At 41.4% G+C, this 26,211-nt stretch overlaps 1 protein-coding gene across 1 annotated transcript in view; it reads right to left on the bottom strand.

Moving 5' to 3' along the window:
* Window positions 1-26,211, bottom strand: part of lrfn5a (leucine rich repeat and fibronectin type III domain containing 5a) — a 100,733-nt gene that overhangs the window by 8,150 nt on the left and 66,372 nt on the right. Inside the window, exons 3-8 of the mRNA XM_070979600.1 lie at window positions 13,579-13,802; window positions 12,697-12,825; window positions 12,407-12,587; window positions 11,650-11,805; window positions 11,022-11,281; window positions 9,046-9,513 (exon numbers count right to left, since the gene is read on the bottom strand). Coding sequence (XP_070835701.1) covers window positions 9,046-9,513; window positions 11,022-11,281; window positions 11,650-11,805; window positions 12,407-12,587; window positions 12,697-12,825; window positions 13,579-13,775 — 1,391 coding nt within the window. The 5' untranslated portion in view covers window positions 13,776-13,802. The remainder of the gene's footprint in view (window positions 1-9,045; window positions 9,514-11,021; window positions 11,282-11,649; window positions 11,806-12,406; window positions 12,588-12,696; window positions 12,826-13,578; window positions 13,803-26,211) is intronic.

Genomic DNA, 26,211 nt, shown 5'->3' with positions numbered 1-26,211 from the left:
AGTTAGTGTTTGAACAGAAAAACATTGTTTTACTGCTCAGCAGTGTTTCCCAAACAAGGATGGGACCAAAATGTGGGTCACAGATATCTAAAAGTAGGTTGTCCAATTATTTCAGAAAATGGTATTCAGTGCTTCTGGCTAAAGCCTCCCATGCTACCACAGTGCAAGCTAGTCTAAATCAAATAGCCTAAAACATGGAAAACTTTGTCAGATAAGCCAACAAAACAGCACGCAAAAGCAGTAAGTGGTTTTAAAAAAACTTTCCTTTGCACTGCACTTAAACATGTGTTATCATGTTGTTATATTCTCATGGGCTTCGTTTTGCTGTTGTACAACCCAGCCACTAAATGCTAAATGACATTTTCATGATTTGTTTCTTTCATATTCAGCGAATTTTGTTTCATGTCAATTTTCTCCACGATTAAGCGAACAATCTCACATGACAGCACAGCACACTGTAAGGCACATAAGCACAATCAAACCAGTCAAGAATAACTAGTTTCTTAGCGCAAACAGAAGAGGATTAATGGTAGTTCAACTCTTGCTCCATTACTGTTGACCTCAAAGCTAATGTGGCTTACACAGCAGATGGCACAATGCCATGCTAATAGGTCTGAGTCTCTCAGGCAGAAAACATTGCAGAAGCTAGCTTCTTATCTGTGTTTTACCATGCATAATGCCCCTGATGCTGGACCAAATGGTTAACAAGCAGCCACACAGCTTGTAGTCAGAGGTGGTGCAGGGATTTTGAGCTCAGGCCAGGTGGGCCTTGCTAATCCCTCCCCTGCCATTTTTATTCATTAAACCTTGCTCACAGTTAAGACTCATGGAGAACAGTCGCTGAACAAGTCAATATTAGGCACCTAGCTAGTGGTCTGACAATGATTCTAAATGTTTATTAATGAAGTGGAACAGTTCACACTGGTGTTGACAGCTCCTAAAATTACACTAATATTTTGCCCACCAAAGAACACTGTAAGATCTCACTATTTTAATTACACATAATAGTACAGCTCCCCAAAACACCCATTGCCACCTCATTAGCATTATCTAAAAAGTATGATTATCTCCACTCTTTGCTTTTCTTTCCTCATAATCATGGTCACACACAAAATAACTGAGAAGAAAAATAACTTATTAATTAGCTTATTTGAGTGGAAATATTCCCTTTTAGAACTCCTGTCTTATCAGCAATAGATGGCAAGGACTTCAAACATCAGTGCCATTTGTTTTCCCTTATCAGTTAATATTAGCATCTTTCAAGGTGAGGCAGGGTACAGTTGCTTTTTTTTTGGGGGGGGGGGGGGGGGGGGTGTTAATAAATGATCTAATGAATTACGCCTTCCAGAGAGTGGAGGTATGAATAAAAGATCTTATGAAACAAATCATAATTTTGAAATGAGTTTAATGAATATCCCATTCCTCTTAGGGGTAGCCTGCCGAGCAATGCAGATCGAACTGAGCTTTAGCAATGACAATCTGCAGTCAAAAGATATTTACTGACACACAGAAGTCAAAACCTGAAGGCTACTCAGTCAGTATTTTCATTTTTGCGACCAAATCAGCAGTCTACTGTAGCTGAACCTACTCTACAGAGCATTTCAGTATCTTGAAGGTCATTATTTTGGTTTCAGTTTTAATTTTACTGTTTTGGTTAATTCTCAACTCTCTCATCAATCTAGTGTCCATGAAGGCAGCAGCATAAAAGCTCTGATAAACCCACTGTACACTACTGCCCACCACCAAAAACATATATCTAATGACAAGTATGGTGCAGCCTGCATACCATTATTGCTTAAAATCAATCACAATGACCCAGTAAATGATTTGTCAGATCTGTCTAATCTATGATCCTCTGTTGAAAAAAGCAGTTTTCACTCCTATGGTTCCTCACTCCAAAACCAAAAGAAGGAGCCTCCACACTTAGCAATATCTCATTACTGCTGAGCTCAGTGCAAACAAGCACAGCAGAGTAGATGACAAAGTGCCATGCAACAAAAGCTGTCCCAGATGCTGGGAAGACGTTTCAGCACTATCTGTAGCTGGGTGCAGACCTCCATCTGGCCAGCTCAGCTCCATTCCTCCGGAAAAGCTGAGTCATCTACATTTCTCTTTAATGCTTTGGTTGGCTCATTCCATCCTATCATTTCTGCCCTTACCCATTCTTTCTTGGCTTCAAACCTGCTGTCCTTAATTGTCTCCAATTTCACCCATTTTTCTGGTTTTCTTTCCATTTCTTTCCTCCTTCCGTTCCTCCATCTTTCCATTCCTTTTTTTCATTGTTCTCTCTGTTATTTTTTCATTCCCTCTCACTTTCCTTTCCTGCCATTGGTCATCCACCTTTTCTCTCGTCTTTCCTTTTTTAAAAGTGTTCTGTCTTTTCTATCTTCCTTTTAATCATTCTTCTTTCCTTCTTACTTCTTCCCATCCTCCCTTCTCTTCTTTTTTTTGCTATTGACCAATTGATTTGTCAATGTCATCCTTTCTTGCTGCCTGTTTCTGCTATACATTCTTCCCTCATTATGTTCTTGTTTTCACTCCCCCCTTCCTTTTTTCATCTCGTCTTTCTTCCTACTTCCCCTCCTTCCCATTTCCTCATCTGACTGAACAGTAACATAAATCTTATTCATGTTCCGATTGTCTCTCTCCTTGTTTCCTTTACCTTTTACCACCCCTCCTTCCCTTCAGAAACATCCTTACTGCTGTGGCAGGTCCCTCTACTTGTCTGCGTTTAAAACCCCATACACTACTTACAACAATAACACTGTTACATTAGGCCCACGATATGTTTATGGTGCTATAAAATCAGAATTGGAACATTATGGCCAGATAAAGGCGGATGTTTTTTCACGCCTTAAGCACGGCTGAGCAAGGTGCTATACCCGGGCCACAGGGACCACTGGCGAGGATAAACTCCCTCCTGCTTGCGAGAGACAGAGCGGGAGAGAGAAGGGGAGAGTATGTCTTTTAAAAGCCTGGATTCATCCCCAGCCCCCTGTTGTGTAGCCTCGTAAAAAAGCTTGCCACACAATTTGCTTGATGTGTAGTTTTTTTGGCAAATGGCAACCAGCCCCTGTAGCTCGATGGATCTGCTGGAGTGGAAAACAACCGCTGAAAGAACATAGGAGGCAGAAAAAACAAAACCGGCAGAGCAGAGGAGGACGGGGATAGAGGGAGAACGGCCTTTGTGCGTGTGTTCTTCAATAACTTTGTGAATGTCAAAGTCAAGTTTGTGTCCTATTAAAGACAAAACAACTTTCGATTTGGACGATATCGTGAAGCCTTTACATCTGGAGGCATGTAGCAGATGAACAATATTGTTCAAATGAACCATTTCCATAGGGCTTGTGCTTATGGATATCCATCCATTTTCTATACCCGACTATCCCTTTCGGGGTAGCGGGGGTGCTGGAGCCTATCCCAGCTGTCAGCGGGCGAGAGGCTGGGTACACCCTAGACCGGTCGCCAGTTGATCGCAGGGCAACATATGCAGACAGACAACCATTCATACTCACACTCACACCTAAGGGCAATATTGGAGTCACCAATTAACCCAATGAGCATGTTTTTGGTCTGTGGGAGGAAGCCGGAGTGCCCGGAGAGAACCCACGCATGCACGGGAAGAACATGCAAACTTCGCAGAGAAAGGCCCAACCCGGGAATCGAACCGGCGACCTTCTTGCTGTGAGGCACGCGCACTTCCTGCTGCTCCACCGTGCCGCCTGTGCTTAAGGATATATGTATGGCAAACAGAATCTGTATTTTATTGATTCGTTTTCAAAGCGCAGTTCGGTTTCGCTCCAGCTAGACTGCCAACTTTCTCTTTGCTTATGAGACAGCTGCTCCCTAAGATCTTCATCTCCACACTTTCTTGAACACATTTTCCATTGCCATTTGGGTCCCCAGACCAATAAAACAATGTATTCTGGACTGGGCAGAATACATTAGAATAGTTTTAAAAGTTTAAAATGTAACTACTTTTAGGCCAGGAAGATCAGGGAAAGAATGCAGGCTTTGGCATGTCTTCTCCGAAATATTACTCTATATTACACTTATTAGACAGTGTGGATAGGACTTCTAAATAATATTTAGACACGTTGTTCCCAACCTGGGGTACGGACTCTCTCAAAGCATCACAAGATTAATGCAGGGGCTTGAAACAGTAGGAAATAGGACATAAGTAAGTTCTGCTACACAAAGCCATGTTTATCTTTTTACTTGTATGACACATTTCTTTTTCTGTTCAAGGCACACACATCAACAACAGCCTCTTACTAAACAATACATCTATTCAGCCTATAATTTGTGCAGTCATTCTGTCTAATCACAGAAGGCCTTGCATTCATTGAAACCCTTAAATAAGGGCAATAATTGGCTTAACATCCAAATAAGGCCACAATCTACTTTATGGCTGTTTTATGGTCGGCGCTGTCGATGCTAGTGGTGAGTTTTACTATCATCATTGACATGGCTGTGAATTTTTCAATAAAAGCAGCGAGGTGTAAAGACTGCATGTGCTGCTTCTGCTGTGATAGGTCATGTGTAAAAGGTCAGCACATTATTTCATTGACATCAGCCTTCCCTTGACCTGACCCTGACAGGAGGTGTTAACAGCTGAGGCTGAGATAAGGGTTGTGTGGATGACTCAATTGAGTTCCTCACAGCATTTAAGAGAGAAAAAAAAGAGGAAAATAGACATCCAAGGTTTTACAATTGCTCAGTGACACTAGCAAAAAAAAAAAAAAAACATGTAATAGAGCTACATATTTACACAATTAAAAAAAGTCGTGCTCTGGATTAGTCTGTTGAAGATTCAACTAAATTACCTAAATTGGTCTCTATTTTAGAAGAGTCCAGAAAAAACGCTGTAATTTCACTTATTCCCAGTCACAGTGAAAAGATGAGCAGTGATTTTTGTGCAGGAAACCATTTTCAGATTTCTTTTGTTAAGATATTACCAATGATGGAGAAAAACTGAACCTCTAATTTAACTTTGGACTAAGGCTGAACGTTTTAAGAAAGTAGTTATTGTGAATGCGATTTTAATTGCATATACTGACATGGCATATAAATTAAACTACCATAGTACAACATGCCATAGTTTTGAACAATGTTTGTATGAACCATAATCATCTTGATTCAACATGAATGTTGTTGAGGGCCTGCCAGCGTTCCAGTCAGTTAGTCAGATAAAAGACAGCTTCTCAATAAACGCATGTAGCTCTTAATCGAAAATTGGATTTAGCTCACATTTAAGATATGACATGAGTGGTAGACTTCACTTTACTGGAAATGTCAAATCAAAATGACAGAGGCAGAATAACCTGAGACGCATATGTGACACATATTTGCTAGGTCCTCCATGTGTCTTTGTTGACTTGCTTAGATCGTGTTTATTTGGTCATTTCCCTTTATTATTGTGCTTCCACCACGGGTAAGAAGGCTTTGTAGTTAAATGTTTGGTTTTTTTGTCTGTTTTAATTGCTTTTATTGCTGATGTATAATTGCGTGTCTGCACAGGGTGTTTTATTTTGAAAATCTATCGGATTCCCTCACCGTTCCTGTGTCTGAATTCTTGTGTGGTATGATTGACGCCTGGTTCGATGGTAGAAAATCCAGCAGATATCCTGCCTCTCATCCCTCTGTTTGACATTATCGCAGCTGCCTCTGAACCCTGGGTTGCTCTGCCCTGGGGGTGAAGCACTGGAGGACTTGCGGTAAAAGGGTCCGGGGTCTTGGCGAGACTCACGTGGGGCCTGCGAGGCATGAGGTTTTCACGAGTCAATGCTGCCAATGGAACTTGTAGGCTTGGTGGGAGGGGCTTAGCAGACTTGCCTACTGCAGCTTTAAGGGAGAGAATGTTCAATGAAATGGCTCCAAACCACGAAATACTCTGGTGCACAGACGAGCATTAACTCGAACAGCTGTTTATTTTTGATGTGTTTACTTTTGTTAACTTTCTCACAAAAGCCTTGAAAAGAAGGCAAGGTGTATTACCTAATTTACATTTATTCAGATTTTTCCATTTTTCCGCTACTTTTTAAATTTTTTATTTCTATTTTGTTTCTATTTCTGGACTTTCTTGGTTGGAAATGTATACTTTCTAGACAAACCAGGACACAATAACATCATTCAGTCATTTTGATATCTGACTGATGACACCTAATTAAGCCGGCAATAAATTAGTTTGACAGTTTACAGTTCTGCATCGTAGATACCTGAGCTAACGTTAGCTTTCTAGACTCACAGGACGAGCTATTCCAAAGACCAAATTATCACAGGTCCACAATAATCCTAGAAAGGTGACATGAGGTGCTTAAAAGAAGCTTAAATGGGATATTCTGACAACTCTGTTCAGCAGTTGCCTGTCACACACTCAGCAAGTACACAGCTGTTGGAAAAAGACGAGCAACATAGCCCGACCTTTTCAGATATGACACAGAGCGGCATTTCTTCTTCTCTAAAACCTCAGTTTGGCTACATGTACAATGTGAAAACACTGGCATACAGGGTGCACGTTGAACAGGCAACCGCCAAGGTTTCTTATTTACTGTTTCACCGACTCACACCATTATTATCATCTTAAACATTCACTTGCTGCAACTTGTTCAGACACTGTTAATTGTATGAGTTAAAAAATGTGTCTCTCGTGATTGGAAACTTGCTCTTTTTCAAATTGCTATTTTGATATAAAAAATTGCTCAGTCATTCTTCTCTTGATAATAACCATAAGGAAAACACTCATTTAGAAAATGATTATTTACGTTTGCTGTTGTGAGGGGGTTCACTCTGGTGACCGACTGGGCAACAGACCTGCCACCGGAATCGAAACCGAATACTTAAGCAGGAGGGCTGGCGTTAAAACACCAGTACTGGATCAGTAAAATGGAATGAGTGGTGGGTGGGGTTTCCTGAGAGGGATCAATACAGAATCAAGTACAACTATTACATTTCGAATGTGCAGCGTGTTGCATGTCCAAGAGGTTAACAAAGCTGGCAGAATATGCCTGTAGAAGCTTCAAATTATCACTCATTTGTGCATCTTTTTTAAGCAAAGAGAACTGGATTCATTGTGAGAAGACAACATACAGCATCCTTCCCTACACTTAAGAGCATTATGCTGAGCAGGTGGGGAGCAGAAATGTCAATGTGCGGCAAATCAATAAGCTCTCATTGAACCTGGAAAGTAAGTGTCCTGTCGTGGACAATAGGACGAGTCTTCCCTTGTCTGTCATCCTCTTTCCCTCTGATGTTTTTCCCCAGGTTTTCCACTCATTTTCTCCCTTTCTCCCTCTTTTGTATTCTCTTTCTTCCACTCTGTCCCTCTCCTCTTTCTTCTCTGTGTTTGGGTAATAAAAAAAAAGAAAAAAAGAATCAATGGGTCGCTGCTTTGAGGCAGAGGAGGTCTGCAATGGCAATCAATCTGCTATCTAAAGGCAGGACAGCTGCAAAATAACACAGAGAAACACAAATGACTTCAGCGCTTCATATTGGAAAAAAAGAGGAAGGGAGAGCCAGAGGAGAAGGGGGATGAAAAGACAGGAAGAAAGAAAGACTTTGAGTGACGTGACAGCACGAGGAAGGTGGGTGGTGAAAGGCTGTCTAATCACCCTTCCTCTGTGCCCCCACAGGAAGCTGTTTGTTTCTGTGACCATCATCCTCTCCAATTTAATACTTTCCAACAAGTATTTTAAAGTCTCTGGCTAAAAGTATCAATGCAGCCTTTTGTAGGATGACAGTCCAACAAATGCACTAAGGCTTTGGTGTGCTTTTGTGAATGAAAGAGAGGGTTGCAGAGAAAGTGAGATCAAGAGGAAAAGCATCTATCGTGATGTGAAAAGCTATGACGGTATTGTTGTAAGACAGACAGCTTTAAATCCCATCGGCGCCGTCTTTCAATGATGCATTCTCTGAATGGGGTTAAGTGCTGATGAATTATGTACAGAGATTACGAATAACATGCAAGGCTGATAATACCGTCAGATTCTTCCATGAATGATCGTTGTTTGTTAATTATGGACTAGTGTCGTCACAGAGAGCTTTGTGTAAAAAAAAAAAATCAGTCTTCAGAGATGAATTTAATAACCTAGAGCTTTGTCATCATCGTGACCCACGCGGTCAATCTCAACGCTCCCCCAGGTCTTAATGATGATGCGCACAGATGAAGTATGTATGGGGATTAGTGATGATATGAAAGGCAGATAATACTGGCAGATTTCCCTGCGAAAGCTCTTTGTGTTTGTTAATTCCCTCTCCCCCATTTCACCGGAGTAAATATTTAGCTCAAATAACAATCATTCCCTGCAAGATCGATCTAATCTGAGTAATCCTGAGCAAACGTCAAAAGTCAAGAAGGACTATCAGAGCTCTCCCTGTCAAGGCCGTCCTGGTGAGTCAGCAGCACAGGGCAAGCTGTGTTGTTTTGCCTGTTTTTTCTGGCATCTCTGCCTCATCTGTGTGTTGGTCTAATTTGCCCCGATGTGGACTATCTGTCAATGCTGTAGCATCATAGACAATGAAATATAGTCTCTACAGATGCTCATAGTCTTTGACATTATCATGATTTCTGCTTTTGACATGGAAACATTTAGTGAGAAAGGTATAAATATGTAACTCATTCTGATTAATTCACACATTTGGTCATTTAATAGCTTTTTATATGTTTTTACTGTCAATTTAGGTTTTCTTTACTTTACTGTTTCTTACATACACATATGCTGTACTTTTCTATCCACAGCCTTTTATCCATCTTTCATTAAAGGATCAAAGGATTGCAGAGTCCTTGTAAGGCCTTTGTAGCAACATCTTAGCACCCTTGCTGCACCCTTGCAGTGCTCTCTTAGCAATCTTCACCCTCATAGTGGCAGGATCTCAACAGGATCATTAAAGATGCATCTAATCTACAGTAATCTAATCTCTAAAGCTCAGACTTGGGTAATTCTCTACCTCCACATTAGCCATATCATGGTTGTGTTTCCATTGTGTAAACTGTCTGACTCTACTGAGATGAACGTCATGGTGACGTAGTGATTCTGTCACTCTTACCTGTAAACCAGTGAGTCATCTTGGCTCCCATTGTACTGTATCTGGAACATCCTAATGCCTGGAATATTCCTCTGGAAGTTGAACTTGATTAGTGCTGTTGATGATGTGGCCTCAGCTGTCACCACCCTCTTATCTACCCCGCCTTTCACATCACCCGTCACGTTGCTCCCATTGGCTCCGCCTCGGGTAGATGTGGAAATGTCTGATGATCCTGGGTCGGGCTCTTGTATGTTGTTGGTGTTGTTGGTGATGTGAGGGAGTTTTATAATAACCAGGTCTACTGTCTGATGGGCTTCACCAGCAGGGTTGGAGGAGATGCAGGTGAAGGAGCCGGTGTCTTTCACAGTACTGATGAGGATGTCCAGAGTGCCATTGGTGTAGACCAATGTTCTGGAGGAGTTAGATACCAGTTTGCCCTCAGGAGATATCCAGTGGATGGCTGGCTCTGGATCACCTCTTGCCTTACACCTTTAAAGAGAGGAAACGTTAGAAACAAGACGAATGCACAAAAGAAGCAGATCATTGCTTGGGGGTGGTTTCTGGATTCCTTCAACCTTTCGTCTTAACTTAAATGGGAGGGAAAAGTGTCATTTTCTTACGTGTCGACAGAGCACATTAAGTTAGAATATGTTTTACAGTACAGCCTTTGAATCACAAAGGCAAAACATGTTTTTACTTGTACTTCCTGGGACAAAGACGTAGGTAAACACACACAAAAAGATGTGGAAATTAAGTATACTTCTCTGTATTTCTTTCAATTATCAGGTATACAATATTTATTCAGTAGTTAGAGGGTACAGTTATGATCGTATGTGACTTTTACAGTTATATGGGACTAAGAAGTGATAATGTGGTTCACTCATGAAGCAGACGTCCGACTTTTAGGCCTTATGACAAGTAAGACATGGGTTGTGCAGAAAGAAACATAAATCATGGAAGTTAAATATTGGGAAACTGAAAAGTTTTGCCATGCATTCATACACACAGATTTTTTACAATGACCTTTTGCCTAGGTGCATGAATGAATTGAAATGGGTGCAGTAATAAAGTACTTTTAAGTCATCAAAATTATGAACAATCAAAAATAAGGGGCACAAGTGTCACTGGGGTCATTGTGACCCTTCACATTTTCTATAATTACACTCAAGTGCTATGAAAAATAATTCTAAAGGGAGTGTAGTAATTATCAAGTGCAAGGTCACACTGTACACATTCTCCAAACATTGTTGACAACGTCTATTGTGAACTAAAGTGACTTCCATATTATATGAAGTTCAGGTTATTGTGAAAGTGAAAAGGGACAAATAAAAGGAACACTAAGCCATGTATTTCAGAGGCATTACAAAGTCTACAATGTTGAATTGATAAAATAAAGGCTGGGTAAACCAGAGGATAAAAAAAATGTATTATCGACATTTAACCATGCACCGCTACATTTATGCAGTTTAATGCATTAAAATGGATTCTGCAAAAGATGAGAAATGTTCAGTTGGTTGACCCTCTGATAACCCTCTACTTACACCTCATATGCAGAGTTGAAGTCATGATACAATAAAGGAAAAACAGTAACAGTATCTTATTGATTTCCTCCCGCCTTCCCATTTCCAAATTTCATCATAATTCCATATTTGAAAACATAACATCTATCACGATTGGAAGTGTGTGACCAATATATATGCAAATGAAGTAATCATCATCTCTCAGACCTGTTGTTGTTTTGATTTAGTCTCGTCTTCAGAATTTTAGCGTGATGGCCCTGTCTTGTGCATCATTGAACAGCAGGGCATTTCGTATATGAGTGGCTTGTAAACATAATGCATAACTACAGGAATTAAAACAGAGAGAGTGCAACTCTGTCTTTGTATGTTAGTCAAGCAGTGCAGAGGGCAGAGTGGTTCTAAGATAATGAGGAAACTTTGTTGATTTTCACTGCATGTTCTCGTACTACTTTTTATGTATCTCAGTTAAAAACATACCTGAGTGCAACTCTCTGGCCTTCGAGCACCCTCATCTCATGTGAGTGTCTGGTGATGAGGGGAGGTTCGCAGAGAAACTCCTCCTCAGGGATGGACCAGAAGTATCTGCCAGAGAGGTGCTGGGGTGAAGCGCACGTCTCCAAGTCGTCCTCTCTGTTCAGCCTTCGCAGCCACAGCAACTCACAGTTACAGTGGAGAGGGTTCCCACCGAATGACAGCGCAAAAGAAGAGGAGGTCATGATCCCTGACGTGGCCAGGACCTGGTGGTGTAAAACAGTGGTTACATTTAGGAAAAAAAAAAAAAATCTTTAGTAGTTAAGCAAAATGGTACTTTCCAGTCATTGCCTCTTCATAGAATTGGATGAGTGATTGTATAAATCACCGTGGCTAGAAACATGAAATATAATTCAAAATGTAGTTTCAAATTAGCTTTAAATGGATTAACAGTGATTTGATTTGTCATTAATATGGAAGATGCCCCATTGACTTCCATTAATATAGCATAATTCAGATAAACTATAAACAACGAATTGAAAGCTAGATGAAATGTGCCATTGGTGTTTAAGAGTTTTAAGCCTTTTTCTTAGGTTGGGTTTTAATGTGTTGGGAACAAAAGCTCTTGGAATACCTGTGCTCGTTGAAAAAGTGGGTCTGGTGGCAGCTTTTGGAGTTTATTCGAGGTGACGTCCAGCCGGTTGAGCTTCTGTAGCAGGGAAAACGTCCCCTCTGGAATGAAGTCCAACATGTTGTGGTCTAAACTCAACGTGTGGAGGCTGATCATTTTCTGCAGGATTGACAGAGACAGAACAGAGAACGTTTTTATCCCTTTGGATATTTTCTGATGTTGAGACATTTGAAAGAAGTCACAGAGGTTAGGCTTCTCAGGCTGCAGAATCCTGGTTACTGGCACTGTCCTTTCAATGGTCAAATGTTGAAGGTAAGGTGACTATGTTGTTAATGTAAAAAACAATTTCACTATGTGTTCATGATATAAACATTAGCTAATACAGCATCAATTATAAAACTTGACTACAACTACTTAATCAAGTTTCTAAGCGACCAATCCACAGAAGCCCTGACATCTGTAATACATAGAACATGCATGAGGACCAGTGGTAAAATTGCAAATGTTTGCACTAAACATGCTTAGATATTAAAAAATCTTCTTCAGTGAGAAGATCAATGACAACTGTGTACATGCTTAATGAAGAGTCCACATAATGGCCTCTGTCAACCAAAAAGGCCTTGTGATCTCCATATTCTAACCTCAAATACATCACCAAAAAGGATTTATGGTCATTTCATTGTGCTTGGGATCGACTTTTTGTTACAGGCCTTCAGCCAAACAGGTCTGAAAGGCTGCTGCAGTTTAAAGAGAGCCTGACCTGGATGGCCTCCCAAGGAATAGAGTCGAGGTTATTGTAACTGAGGTCCAATTCTTCCAGCGCCAGCAGGTCATTGAATGCTCCCTGGTGGATCAGCATCAGCTGGTTGTTGTTCAGAATGAGGTGGTGAAGCTTCGACATCCCGCTGAACGTATCATTGCCTATCCTCGTCAGCCGGTTACTGCAGATAAGACGGTGAAAATGATTACAGCGCCTCACATTTATCAGCAGGATTTCATACAACACCCATAATATCACACACCAGCCTAAAGATGTACGCGAAGCCATACCTGTTGAGGTGTAGAGCTCTGAGGTTTTCCAGATCGGCAAAGGCATGAGGTGTGATGTAGGAGATAGTGTTTCTGGACAATGTTAGGTCCACCAGCCGTGTCATGTTTGCAAAATCTTTCCTCTTCACACTGAGGACACAGATAAGTTAAATTAGACAAGAGCCAGACAGACAGCATGTCATCTATCATACATCTTCCAGCACCAGATCTGCATTTTGAGTAGCAACAACAATTCCAGCAAGACAGAACTTTAAGTGAAGCTGTCAGAGTCAATCTACTGGTAAAAATGAATTTCTAAACATCAGAGTATTCTGTTAGAAGGTGATGTTGTGTGTTTGTCAGTATTTCAGGGGTATTGGAAGACATCTTTCATGGGAAGAAGCTCGTTCAGTATTTGTGAGCATGAACAACTTTCTCCATCGGCTACAAACCGGAACAATGAAGGCTCTACACTGCACTGCCATCAGTAGACAGCCTTGAGCTGCTCCACTGACTATGAACAGACTCTGATTTACTCTAGGAAGACAGAGCTTTTTTTCCTTCTCTCTTTAAACACCTAAATGAGTTTCATTTCATTCTAGCGCCAGCAGATAATATGCTCGTATCACCATAAAAAGCGCCCTGGATGATGCCACTCTGTCCAAAGCGACTTACTCATCTTTGTCCGAGAAGCTCCAGGCTTTGGCTTTGTGATGTCATAAATCAGCGTGTCTGTTTCATTCTCACCCAAGACTTAACTTTCCAAACACTGGTATACTTGCTTGTTCTAGTATAAATAGTACTATGTATTGGTAATTAAATCTCAGTAAAGTGAGTATGACCTAATTGAAACATTGCATTGAATTTTTCACCTTGTAGTTGAAATAAGGTAGTTATGGTTACCTTGTGACAAAGTTGTCAGCCAGCCGTAGCTCCACTGTATGCCTATCAATGTTCGGCGGTACAAAGAGTAGACCTTTCTTGGCACAGAGGGTTGCCAGGTTGGGTGACAGGATCTGACATACACAGCGTTTTGGGCAGATCTGTGCCCGCACTGCCATGGCAACTGCCAGCATCACATACAGCAACAGCCTCTCCATGGTTACGACCCCACCTGGATGCGACACCTGTAAAATGAGACAGGTGGAGACAAAGCGAAACAGACACGGAGACATTAGGGACGTTGGACTTTTCAATTGAAATTGAACGTATAATGTATCACCTATGCTGGGAATAAATAGGAGAAAAAGGCAGACAAAGGCATTTCATCACCCAATGAAATTATTGGGAATTATCACTCACTTGTTAATATGATATTTTAAGATCTTCCCAGTGTTTCCGCAAAGCGTTTCTGCAAATGCATTGAAGGAAAACCCTTTGTGCTTCACCCTGTGCACACTGTTCTACAGTGTTCACTCTATTTAGTATCATTTTCTCATGCTACACTGGACTAATAGACTACTTATCCCAAGCTGCACTTGCTCTATATCAACTAAACCATATGCCACTCTGAATGCAGCGAGCTATATGGAAAGTTGAGTGTATATATTGAAGGTAGGCTGATAAGTGCAGTATGAGGAAGGATGACTTGCACTCTACAAGAGCGTGTTGTGAGTGTAATGTGTTAGTACGCACTGAGAATCATTAAGTATTTGTGCACATCAGTGAATAACCCACGACCGTTTATTACAGTTGGCAGCTAGAGTGAATCTGATTCTGATGAAGTTAAAAAACTTAATGACCAGACATGACTTGATAAACCCAAGGGCCTCTGAGCTGAATCACCGTCAACTTTTAGGCATCACTAATCAAACCAGAGGAGATGTTTATTAGTCATTTATAGCTCAGCAGTGATATTGCTATGCATGTGCACGCACACACACACACACACACACACACACACGCATTCAGTCATCATTAGTAAGCAGCAGTGCTTGTAGTTAATTAGGAGGGGTTTAGAGAGAGAGAGACAGAGCAGGGCGAGGCAAGGAGAGAGAAAATGCTCATTAATGACAACCTTGATTGGGGTTTGAAGGACATGGGAGAATCAGGATTAAAGGGATCACAGTGCAAACACACACACACACACACACACACACACACACACACACACACATACACACACACGCGCGCGCGCACACACACACACACACGCGCGCGCGCGCACACACACACACACACACACACTCACTCTCTCACACATATGCACACATAGGCACACATTAATACACACACAACATGGGATGGGTGAGGGTGAACAGCAGTTGAGGGTTTTCTCGAACTTCATATGAAAAAAAAAAAATAGTAGTGTATTATGCATTATTTTTTCAGCCAGATACAAAGAGGTTGGCTTTATTAATGGTAAAAAATAATTTCTTTCTAGATAGATAATGATCATACAAGCAGAGAAGCAGACAAGTGACGAGTGAGTGAGGGGAAAATGAGTACGAAAATGCAGCAGTGTTTGGAGGCACTTCAACATAAAAAATGATGGATGACAGAGGAGAGGAAAGTATTTGCAAAGCAAACATACAAATTAAAGCAGCTTATTCTAATGAATGTGTGCATATTCATTTGTTGTTCATGTAATGGATTGATTCAGCAGTGTAATAAAATAGCAAGTGACAAGTCACACTAACGAATGGCTCTTGAAAAGGAAAAGATCTTATTAGAGAGCTGTGATTCTCCGCCACTGAGAAGCACGCAGTTAAGATGTTAAAATCACAAGTGTTTTTTTTTTTAATCAGTTTTGCCTCCATCTGTGCTGTGAACTCATTACCGCGTTGTTTCTGCCCTGCACTTCCCCGACATGCCAGTTAAACTGTGTGGGCCCAGACTAGCCGCTGTCACTGCTCATGCTAAACCTGCACTTCTGTTAATTACTCCAAGCTGGAAACATAAATCTAACCACTATCTGTTTGCCAGACTTTAGGTGTTTACCAAAGTACAGTATTTTATGAACTGGCTATGGGTTGAATCACAAATAATTTGTAGAACAGAGCAATGATACAGATATTTCTTAGATATAAATAATGAAATATCTGTCCAATAACTATATTTTGGCACCATTTGCATCTGGTATTGACGTGATCTTCCACACACATTTACACCTATTATTAGCCAGTGTTCTTGTTATCGTGGCTCTGCTCTCAATATAGAAATTAATTAGGTGCGGCTGGCAGACTTTTGATCAGACATGGATGGTTCCCAAGTCAAGTCAATCACTTTTTGCTTTATCTTTTGCTTCACTTGCTTAAGCTAGCAGACAAAGGTGGCGTTAGACTTTCCTTATTTGGGTAGGACATCCAGACACACATTGCATCAGGGCGGTGCCTTAAATTGCAAGTTAATGCATGGCGTAAATGGCATCTAAGAGCTACTGACTAATGCACATTTCTTGTCCAAATGAGTTCTTATGGCAGCAGGACAGTCTATGTGGGATCGCCTCAAAATAAACTAGAGGTCATGTTAAGTGCAAAGACTGATTTTAATAGATTTGGGGCCATCACACAAAGCAATAAGCTCTATCAGGCTTTGCATACACAGATGGGTTATCCTTCACTGCTGGACCACAAAACCTGATCTGGACAAAGACGGTTGCTGTCATGGTTTAATGTTGTGATGGGCGTCAGAAACGTGGGACATTACAATGACCGCTAGAAAGACAAATGTTGGGAAGTCAATTCATTATCCGTTTCAGTAATTGACACTTCTCCTGCTGCTATCTGAACAGCAGAGTCAGCGCGATAAAACTCTACTGCAGGTTGATATAAGTGCTACATATTCATATTATATCAAATCACCACCCAGGACTAAGAAGCCATTCACCTTTCTCTCGTCTAGCTGTGTGGTCCTCTCTCTATATATCTCTTTCATTCCTTAGTATAATTACTGAGCTGAAATCTGCTGCGATGTCGGAGGTCATACAATCTCTGTTTTTCTTTCCCTCTCTATTTGAGTGCAGAGAAAGAAGGGCACAAAGACAGAGCGGCAGCTAAATAGAACGCTGGATGACTCATATGCACTGGCGCTATACAGAGAGAGAGAGAGAGAGAGAGAGAGAGAGAGAGAGAGAGAGAGACAGACAGACAGAGAAAGCTCATGACCCTTATGACACGAAAGCAGATATCAGCTCATTAATTACACTGAGAAATGACTGTAATGAGAGCGAATGAGTGAGAGAGAGAGAGACAGAGAAATGGGAAGGAAACGAGGGAGAATTATCAGAGAGGGAGAGGAAGAAAGAGAGATCAGAGAGCCAGCTAATTAAAATGAGTGCTGAGCTGTGAAAGGAAGAGGGGGAGAGGGACGGATTTTATTTAGCGAGAGGAGACAAGGTAGGATAGATGACGCCGGTGTCGCGCTGTCATGCTTATAGTGACACCGCAGCTATACAGGAAAGGATGGATATACGCTACATGTCACATGCTGTGCACGTATGGAAAAAGATTACACCGAGACTGAGCTCAGTTTCACACTAACCCCTCTCCATAAACACACACGAGATAGTGACTCAGTGTAGCTTGAGGTGACATGTAGGACCACTGGGATCAATTGGAATGGTGAATTAACCAGAGGGATTATGGGCAAGGAAGACAAATTAAGCTCTGTTTGTAGTGGTGTGTAAAATACGATTCTGTTTCACACATGTGCAGACTGTTCCACTTCTTTGAAAGCCCTCCACGCTGACATCCCAGCTCCCTTGAGGTCTTCCATGAAGCCAGTTTCACCCCTGGCTTGCTCACTGATAAACAACTGGCTTCCCGGACAGTTCGAATGGATTCTCCCCACGCTCCATATACTGAAACTGATCTTAGGCTGCATTCAAATCTCACAGGGATAACCAGTGGAACGACTTGGCAGTTAAAAGCGACGGCTTGGAAGTACTCACACATTCAAGCTCTTTTGAAGCTGCCAAGAAGCCATGATTGAAGATTTCTGTAGACTTTTTGTTGCTCCTGATCAGCTTTTTCACACTTAATGCACATCCAATTAGCCAGTGATACATTTGAGGACATACATTTTAGAGCAAACCACACAATGCAAAATTAAATAAGAAATCTAGTGAGAACATTTTGTTTCCTGGTTTTCAAACCCCCATTTTCAATGCATTATTTACATCTGAGAGCAAAGCTAAACAGTTATGTTGGGATTTATCTTTCTGTCTAAATAAATCTATGGGGACCGTTGCTCTGTCATTAGCTGAGCTGCTGTTTAAGGTTCATTGTCCTGAGATTTAAGGTGTTAACTGTGAGTATAAGGGCTGGTTTCTGCAGATAAGTGCATTTCATTCATTTCTAAATGCATTTGTTTTTCATCGTGCATGGTTTTATGATGGCATTTATGTATTACATTTAAAAGGTGTCCAATATGCTGCAAGTCGTTTTTTGACTGTAGAAAGAGGGTTACTGATTATCTGACAAAGTGAAGAGGTATATATACAAATGCAAAATAAATAAATGAAAGAGATTTTCATTAAAATTTTCATTGAAAGTAATGTAACTGATACTGCAGAAGAGTGGGAGGACAAAGTTATTGTTACAGAGAAAACATTTCGTGCTACAAAGCATTTACATTTTTGTATTTGTAACCAAAATTATACCAAAATAGACTAGAAATGATAAAATGCACACTCTTCCACAGGTATTTCTAAATTCTTTTCTTATCAGTTGGTGATATGGTCGGCTGAACTGGAAATAAAACCACTTTTTCTGACCATTTTCTGAATTTGGCTTGTTTTGACACAGCAATCAAGTCCAACTTATCACACAGCTGTGTTTTATCCCAGTCAGGTCTGGTTTAGCTAAACCTGTAATGAACTGCAGCTAAGCTAACCAGATGTGAATTGACACAGCAACAGCTCTGTGATGTCTAAGTGGCAAAGGAACTGATTAACAAGCAGCAGCATGCTGATGGCTCCACTGGTTGCAAACTCATGCTCTGACATCACACTTCCTACAAACCCACAGACAAGTACTTTCCATTCTAGTGCAGAATCCAAAGTTTCCAATGATGCTAAATTTGACAGGGGGGGAAGGTTGTGGACATGTGTACAAGAGGTGTACAAAAAAAATCTAGAAATAAAATGGGTTTTCAACCGTAAAGCTACTGAAGAGGGAAAAAAGTGGGAAATGTTGAGATGTACTGGTAAAAACAGAGAGGAACCATTTTTCCTGTTTGCAGTACCCACAGCACCCTCTCTATGACTGACTGACACCATCTTTATCACGTGATGTGGACGTGGCATTAAAAGTAGCCAACTACTCCGTCACCCTAAAGTGCCATCCAGCGGTCTGCGGGGCTCTTCGTTGAGGAGTGTCAGGTAGTTTACGATGGCACTCATATTGTTAAAATACATTAGTCATGTCAGAGTTAGGAAAACACTTCATGTGTTGAAGTGTTCTCCAACAGACTCAGAGCGCCGGGCTCTTGTTGAGAAGAGCAACGTTGTTTACCGCAGCGTGCTATTCAAACGGCTCCAACATCCACGTGAACCTACAACCTCAAAGGATTTAAGTGACATAGAAAATTAGATCATTGCAGACGTTAGATTTCATAACAGTCTCTGACAGAATGTTTTTCGATTACCGCGCAGATATTTGGATGGTGGTGCAAACGCAGAGGCTTATGCAGATTTGCTCTTCATTTGACAGATTCCTGCTGACTGCAGCAGAACATTGTAATAGGAGATTATTCTAATGCACATCTCAGTCCATTTGACATGGAGCATTTACTCTGCTGTATTTCAATCACCTATTACAGAATAAAGCATGAAAAGATTAAGATAATATATAGACTTTGATATTATAGCAGATACTGTCGGATTATTGATTTTATGTGCATTACCGCAGATACATGTACAGATGTGCATATGCCTCTCCTTTTATTGATCACATCGACGGATGGCTTATCAATATATCAAAAACCTGCATGCACACAGAAATGTACAGAAAGAAATCCCCCCACTCATGTCACATGATCTGCAAGATCTGCATCAACAATCTCAAGTGATGTCAGTTGTTAATGCACCTCAGCATTGACAGGAAATGCACTTGAAATCTAGCACAGATTGAGGAAAGATTTGAGACAATTGTTACGTCCGTGTGGGTGTGTGTCAGCCTGCCTCCCTCCTGTTCCCTCTCAGCTCTGCCTTCCTCCTCCCTCTACCTGCTACACACCTGTGTAACATCACAGGCTGGGCTGGAGAGGGGAGGAGCTAATAAAACTGGGCAGAGTGCAGAGAGTGGGGGGGGGGGGGGGGGGGGGGGGGGGGGGGGGCAGAGACATGGCAGACACATGGCAGCTTAGCGAAGTGGTGAGAAGGTTCTTCTCTTCCCTTCTTTGGGTTCTCTTTTTCCCCAAGCAGGTTTTTCCTTTTTCCTCCATGCACGTTTAGGTGCTGGAGGTTTGTTGTGTTAGTTGTTGTTTTAGTTTGGGCTGGAGATTACTGGTAGTTCAGTTATTCGTCTTTTGGTTTAGGTTTAGTTTTTCTTCTCCTTTTTAGGTAGGATAGGGGGAGACGCTGGGGGCGACGGCCCATTGCGTGGCTGGTCCTGCGCCTCTCCTTCTTTTGTTCATTTTGGCCAGGGTCTTCAGCCCCCTTTTGTTTCTTCTTTCATTTGGTCTTCGTTTCCCTTTATTATTATTATTCTTATTGTTCTTATTATTATTATCACTGTTTGACATGGGTACTAATAAAGCTTGTGTTTTTTTTCCACACCTTTTTTCTGAGCGTCATCCGTTATGTTGTATGTTACGGCCTTGCAGCCTTGGTTTCCTTCCTACAACAACAATCAAGACAACGCTTGTGTAAAATAGGAGAAGCCCGCATTCAGTCCGAATGTTTTGTACACTCTGTGCACAGATTTTAATTCAAATCATGCAGGAGATTATAGTATATTGCCGCCGCTGCCACTGGAAAGGCTTTTAGCTCCTGTTTTTCATTTTATCGAGAGAATTAATAGTTTACATGGTCTTCTGTGCCTTCAAGCTTGTACCTTAGTTGTTTGTACCAGCAGCTAATGCATAACAAAAAAGCACCAATGCCCAAGCCACTTACCTAACCCACTGCCTTCCTGTTCTCTCGCTTCCGCTTTGTTTTGCTGTGTGTCCACTGGAGTAAACCTTATGCTTAAGCTAATGGCTTTACCCACTTGAACAACAGGGGTCAGCAGCTGCCTAAATACATCACAATTATTCTTTATTCAATTAGTGCACTTTGAGACTGCTGCACTGAGCACACACGTGCGCACACACACATTACAGACAGAGATGTAAGCGCCAGAAACCCTGAATGCGCCTATGTGAACACATGAGCAATCAGCAGCCGATGTAGACACACAAAGACACACAAAGACACACACACACACACACACACACACACACACACACACACACACACACAAGCAGACAAGTAAAACTAATCTGTACCACACAAAGACTCTACTCTCATTTGCTTGGTTGTTTTGCAATGAAAGCAGACTAACTAGAAATCCAGAGCTTCACAGGCCTCCCGTGCCTTGTAACGGTTGCTAATATTGGACAATTGCAGTTCAGAGGAGGATTTTAGCAAACAGTCGATTCCAATCCATCCACTCGTTAACCTGTCTCCTCCTCACCAGTCCCCTTCATGACTGAGTTGAACTTAATGGCTGAAATCAAACCAATGACAGACAGGTAGAGCCAACCAGATGATGTACACCAGCTTACAGGAACACGAGACAATCGCAGCCAAGGTCAGTCTGATTGCAGCGGAATGGAGACGGACACACACATGCATGCTTAAAACCCTACACAAAATGCAAACGCATGTTTAACGTACACACACAGAGAAGCATACACCAGATGTATATCAAGACATGCATGCACCATTGGACTATTGATTTTAGATCCAATACTCAAGGACAGCCTTTATGTGTGTGACTGGGAAGCAGTGGAAGAAAAAAAGAGATGGACAGAGGAAGACATGTAACAGGAGATCTCTGTGGAGAGAGCCGAACAGTGGTACTTTAAGAGCCTGATTCATGGTGATGGTGTGTAATATCTGGTCTACAACGCTATTTCCGCACCATTACATCACAGTGCTATTTTTCAAAACACGCTGGAGTGCATCCATCACCGGCTATCAGATATCGTGTTCGCAAGACTATTTCGATGCCATTACATTACTATCACTATACCTCAAAATGCATACGTGGGCATACATGAGTGATTCTGAAGAGTAGGCTATCTAAAGTGAAATGGTTTCTCAGGCTCATTGTTTTATGAGGGATCAAGGATTGTTGGTGCCATTAAAATACACAAGCCAACAGTCCATCAATACATAAGTACATCACTGACTCAAGAGAAAATTGAGAACATGAAGCTGTTTCAGCTGCATTACACCATGTGAGAGTGGATGTGATAGAGTTCAGGGTAATAATTAATGTAAAATAGTTGTTCTTTTTGCCACACCAGCAGCTCAGCTAATCCTGTCATTTCCTGTCTTTTCCCAGGACTGAAACCCAGGCGGCAGCACGAAACTCTGAGTCTCTGCCTGAAATCTCTCAGTGCATGTCTGCACATCACCTGAAAAACAACCTTGACAAGACCAAGCTGCTCTTCCATCCGTGACCTCACCATTTCCTTTCACTCAGTGGTGTGCCTAGTTCAGACTGTAAGGAATCTTAGTGTGACAACTAGATAACCAGCTGTACTTCACTGCCAACATCAGTGTGACAACCCGCTCCTGCAGACTCATTCTCTGCAACATCACGAACATACGTCCATTCCTTGCCCAGAGGGTAGTGGCACTTCTGGTTGTAAGACTCATGCAGAGACTCCTGCAACTTGCTCCTGGTGGGTGTGCCTTCATGTGCCAGGTGACCCCTGAAGCTCATCCAGAATGCAGCAGCCTGGCTGATCTTCTACATGACTACAACTTTCTTCAGGACCCTGTAATGGCTACTGGTGGCAACTCGAATCCAATTCAAGACACTGGCGTTTGCCTACAGTGTTGTGAATGGCTCAGGCCAATCCATACACCCCAGCCCACCCACTACGCTTTACTGCAGCTAACCGGCTTGCTATTCCCTCCGACAATGAATTATTTGAATTATTTTTTTGTTCTGCATCTAAAATTTGGAGCAAATTCAGCATGTTTGGACTTTCCCTAGACTAGAAGAGGAATCCTTGTGACTTTGGTGATCCCCCAGTTAGAGTTTTTCTCTAGTGCTAGCACAAAGTGAACACTTGGTATAGAATGAACATGGTATAGATGTTTGTCCAATACTTTGGTTTATGACCAAATAACAGCAAAATGAACAACATCTTCATCATCCTCAGCTGTGCTTTGCATTTATTGATACATGTTAGAAATGGTGAACATGGTAAACCACATACCTGCTAAACATTAGTGTGTTAACATTTTCACTGTGAGCTGTTGCTAATGGTAACGTGTACTGTAGCTATTTTACAAAAAGAACAGGTCCGAGTGAGTACAGCCTCACAGGGCCACTACCAAGGCTGTAGATTTTCAGGGCAATCCACATGGAAAGTGTTTTTTGTGTGTCTTGAAGGTCATTTCATAAAAAAAGACTTCCATTCACTTTCATTTTAATAAGTGTAAGAATGTGTATGAAGCTGGGGACCTGACGTGCAACACATGTTCCCATCTGGCATTAAATTGGCTTGGAAGTGATTTTTGTTCAGTATATTTTTGAAGCTGTCAGTCTTGTGAAGACAGCTTGGCCAGCCGCTGTCTCACAATCATTTCTGCGCTGCCCTGTTTACTTCAGACAACATGATCATGAACAAATACAGAGACAGCACAAAAAAACAATTCAATAAATAAAAGTGAACTGCAAGTGAAATTGATTCATCTCAGTTTTCTCATGGCAAACTTGATCAATACACCCAGTGGAACTCCAGGCTGTAATGCTCAGTATACGGTCACAGTACTTGCACACAGCTGTAGCATGTTTAATGCATAGCTAGTAGGTAATACACATATGTATCACTCACCATAAGTAAAGCTCTAGGGCAGAGCAGTGATCCTCTACAATGCGCTCTTAGGGTTAACAGGCTTTGTGTCTTCTGGGCATCTGTGTTTCAGCTGGTGGCACAAAACCGTTGCATAAAAGAAGCATTTGTAGCAGGTCGAGCTTTCGCTACAGCGTAGCGTGAGACGTCTGAATCCCTTTTGAAATGCTGCACTCTTTTAAAGCTGGCTCGGATTTTGACATTTAGCATTTGCTTGAAAAACAGCAACACACAAACAAGAAGTAAGTGAGGAGTACAAGCCTAAAGGTGCTTTCAGATGGAAAGCAAAGCAAAACACAGAGGTGGACTGAAAGCATTTAAGGTCTATGGAAAGCTCTGAGTTGTAGAGAAAATGGGTCCACTCCAAATTTGTCCATTTAGTTTTGATGCCTGCTTTTCCTGCTAAGGGTTGGGGGTCACCTTGAATTGAAAAAGTTTTCACTTGAGCAAAAAATACGAGGTGTTTTCTCATGCAAAGAGAAGAGTTCTTTTTTCAATCAGCCTGAGCCTTCACACACACACACACACACACACACACACACACACACACACACACACACACACACACACACACACACACACACACACATACACCAACTCAGTGTGTTTTGAGAAAGCAATAGTCTGTACAGTCAGAGGAAGAGCAGAGCACAGACACAGGAGAATCAAGCCCACCTACTGTCAAGTACATATTGTGCATATTTGAGTTTCAAAGCACCAGGAGAGGAGATTTTAGGTGTTAAAGCTGTGTGTCATTAACTAATACTTCACAGTTCATTTAACCCATAATCCTCAGTGTTCTCTGCAGCTACAGTAGCTCACACTCCCAATCCACACACAGCTTTCTAACCTGACAAACCAGCCTCTCAGCAGGGTCTCACTGTGATCACAGAACTCTCATACACCCAAACAAACCACTCCAGGGTTAAAATGACTGCTGCTACCCAAATAAGTGTGAAAATGCCTTAAGAGGTGTTGGTTGTACTGTACAGCAATGTCTTCTGTAACACTACGCTGAACAAGCCAAAGCTTTCTTGGATTCTTCTTCCTCCCGCACAGGATAATATCTCAAAATGTGAAACACAATGAGGGCTTCCTTAGAGTCACAAGTGCTGATTTTCTCTGCTGCGCCATGTTTTCATCCTTTAAGAAGCATGGGTGTGTTTGATGTTCATAAAATGACACCATTTATTTCACCCCGTCATCCAAACCACCACAACGCACACATATATTCCCCTGGAGGCTTTAAGAAGAGGATGAGATGCAGTCCATTTTTGTTAAAAAAAAGATAAAGATTAAAGATTTATTATCCAAGAAGTGTAGACTGGGGAGAGCACCAAGGAGATTTGGTGTTTCTCATTTTCTCATACATACAGATAGAACCACATACATGCACGTGTCCAACTGAGACCTGCCAGATAGACTCTGCTTCACAATGTATTCCTGTCTCTCTCCTCTCTCTCTCTCTCTCTCTCTCTCTCTCTCTCTCTCTCTCTCTGTCTCTCTCTCTCTCACACACACACACACACACACACACACACACACACACACACACACACACACACACACACACACACACACAAGCAGACATCCACATGTGCCCACACATTCACACCCCCACAAAACGGCAAGATATTTTAACTTAGACAGCATCATAAGGAATTCTGAACAGGCTATTTGGAGAGGATAACCTATGCATGTCTGCTTGTGTGGGGCTTCATTATTACTCTGCAATTACAGAGTGTTACATGTTTGGGATCATTACATTACTTTCCAACATTCTTCAGAGCAAAAACAAGTATTTAGATTGAATTCACGCCTCACAGGCTGTAATTGGTTTCCATACATCTCAATATGCATTGAGATTGAAGTTGCAGAGGCATAAATTTGCTTTGGATTGGTAATTTATCAAAGTCAACACGGTGCTGTTTACATTACTGCTGTTACATTATTTAAATGGCACGCTGGATTTGTAGTAATGAATATGGTCCACAACAGTTTGTTGACCTGTAAATGACTCTAAACAGGAACGGGTTGTGTTTTGGTCTTCCCATATGTCTACATTTGCTAAAAGTACTGTGTAGTGTAAATGTGTTCGAACTATTTTAAGCTGTCTGAAGTCGATGTGGGAGCAGAGTGAGTGTACAGTTATGAACAAACTAAGCCAAACCATGAGGGATGATCGTTGTAATCAGTGAGAATATTTTAGAATCAAAATGTAGTCCTCAAGCAAAATACTGTCAATTGTGAAATTCGTGAAAATGTGACAAAATATAAGAAAGTGTTTTAAAATGACGTTACCCAAAACTGAGATGACTGGAAAGAAGATCAGAAAAAAAAATATTAAAGGACTAGTAGGAATCAAGATACTCAGAAAGGATTCATAATGGCCTCTCTGGGGTGAAAAAGTATTAATCATGAATTGGGAAGGGGTAATGAATATTTTATTTTAACAGTCTAAATTGGGTCAGGCTGTTTTATATTAGAATATATGAGAGACAGACAGTGACAGTAATG

This window comes from Chaetodon trifascialis, chromosome 14, assembly GCF_039877785.1.
Source record: "Chaetodon trifascialis isolate fChaTrf1 chromosome 14, fChaTrf1.hap1, whole genome shotgun sequence".
Classification (NCBI taxonomy): Eukaryota; Metazoa; Chordata; class Actinopteri; order Chaetodontiformes; family Chaetodontidae; genus Chaetodon; species Chaetodon trifascialis.
The sequence above is the reverse complement of the archived record's forward strand: the minus strand, read 5'-3'. Positions and strand labels throughout refer to the sequence as shown.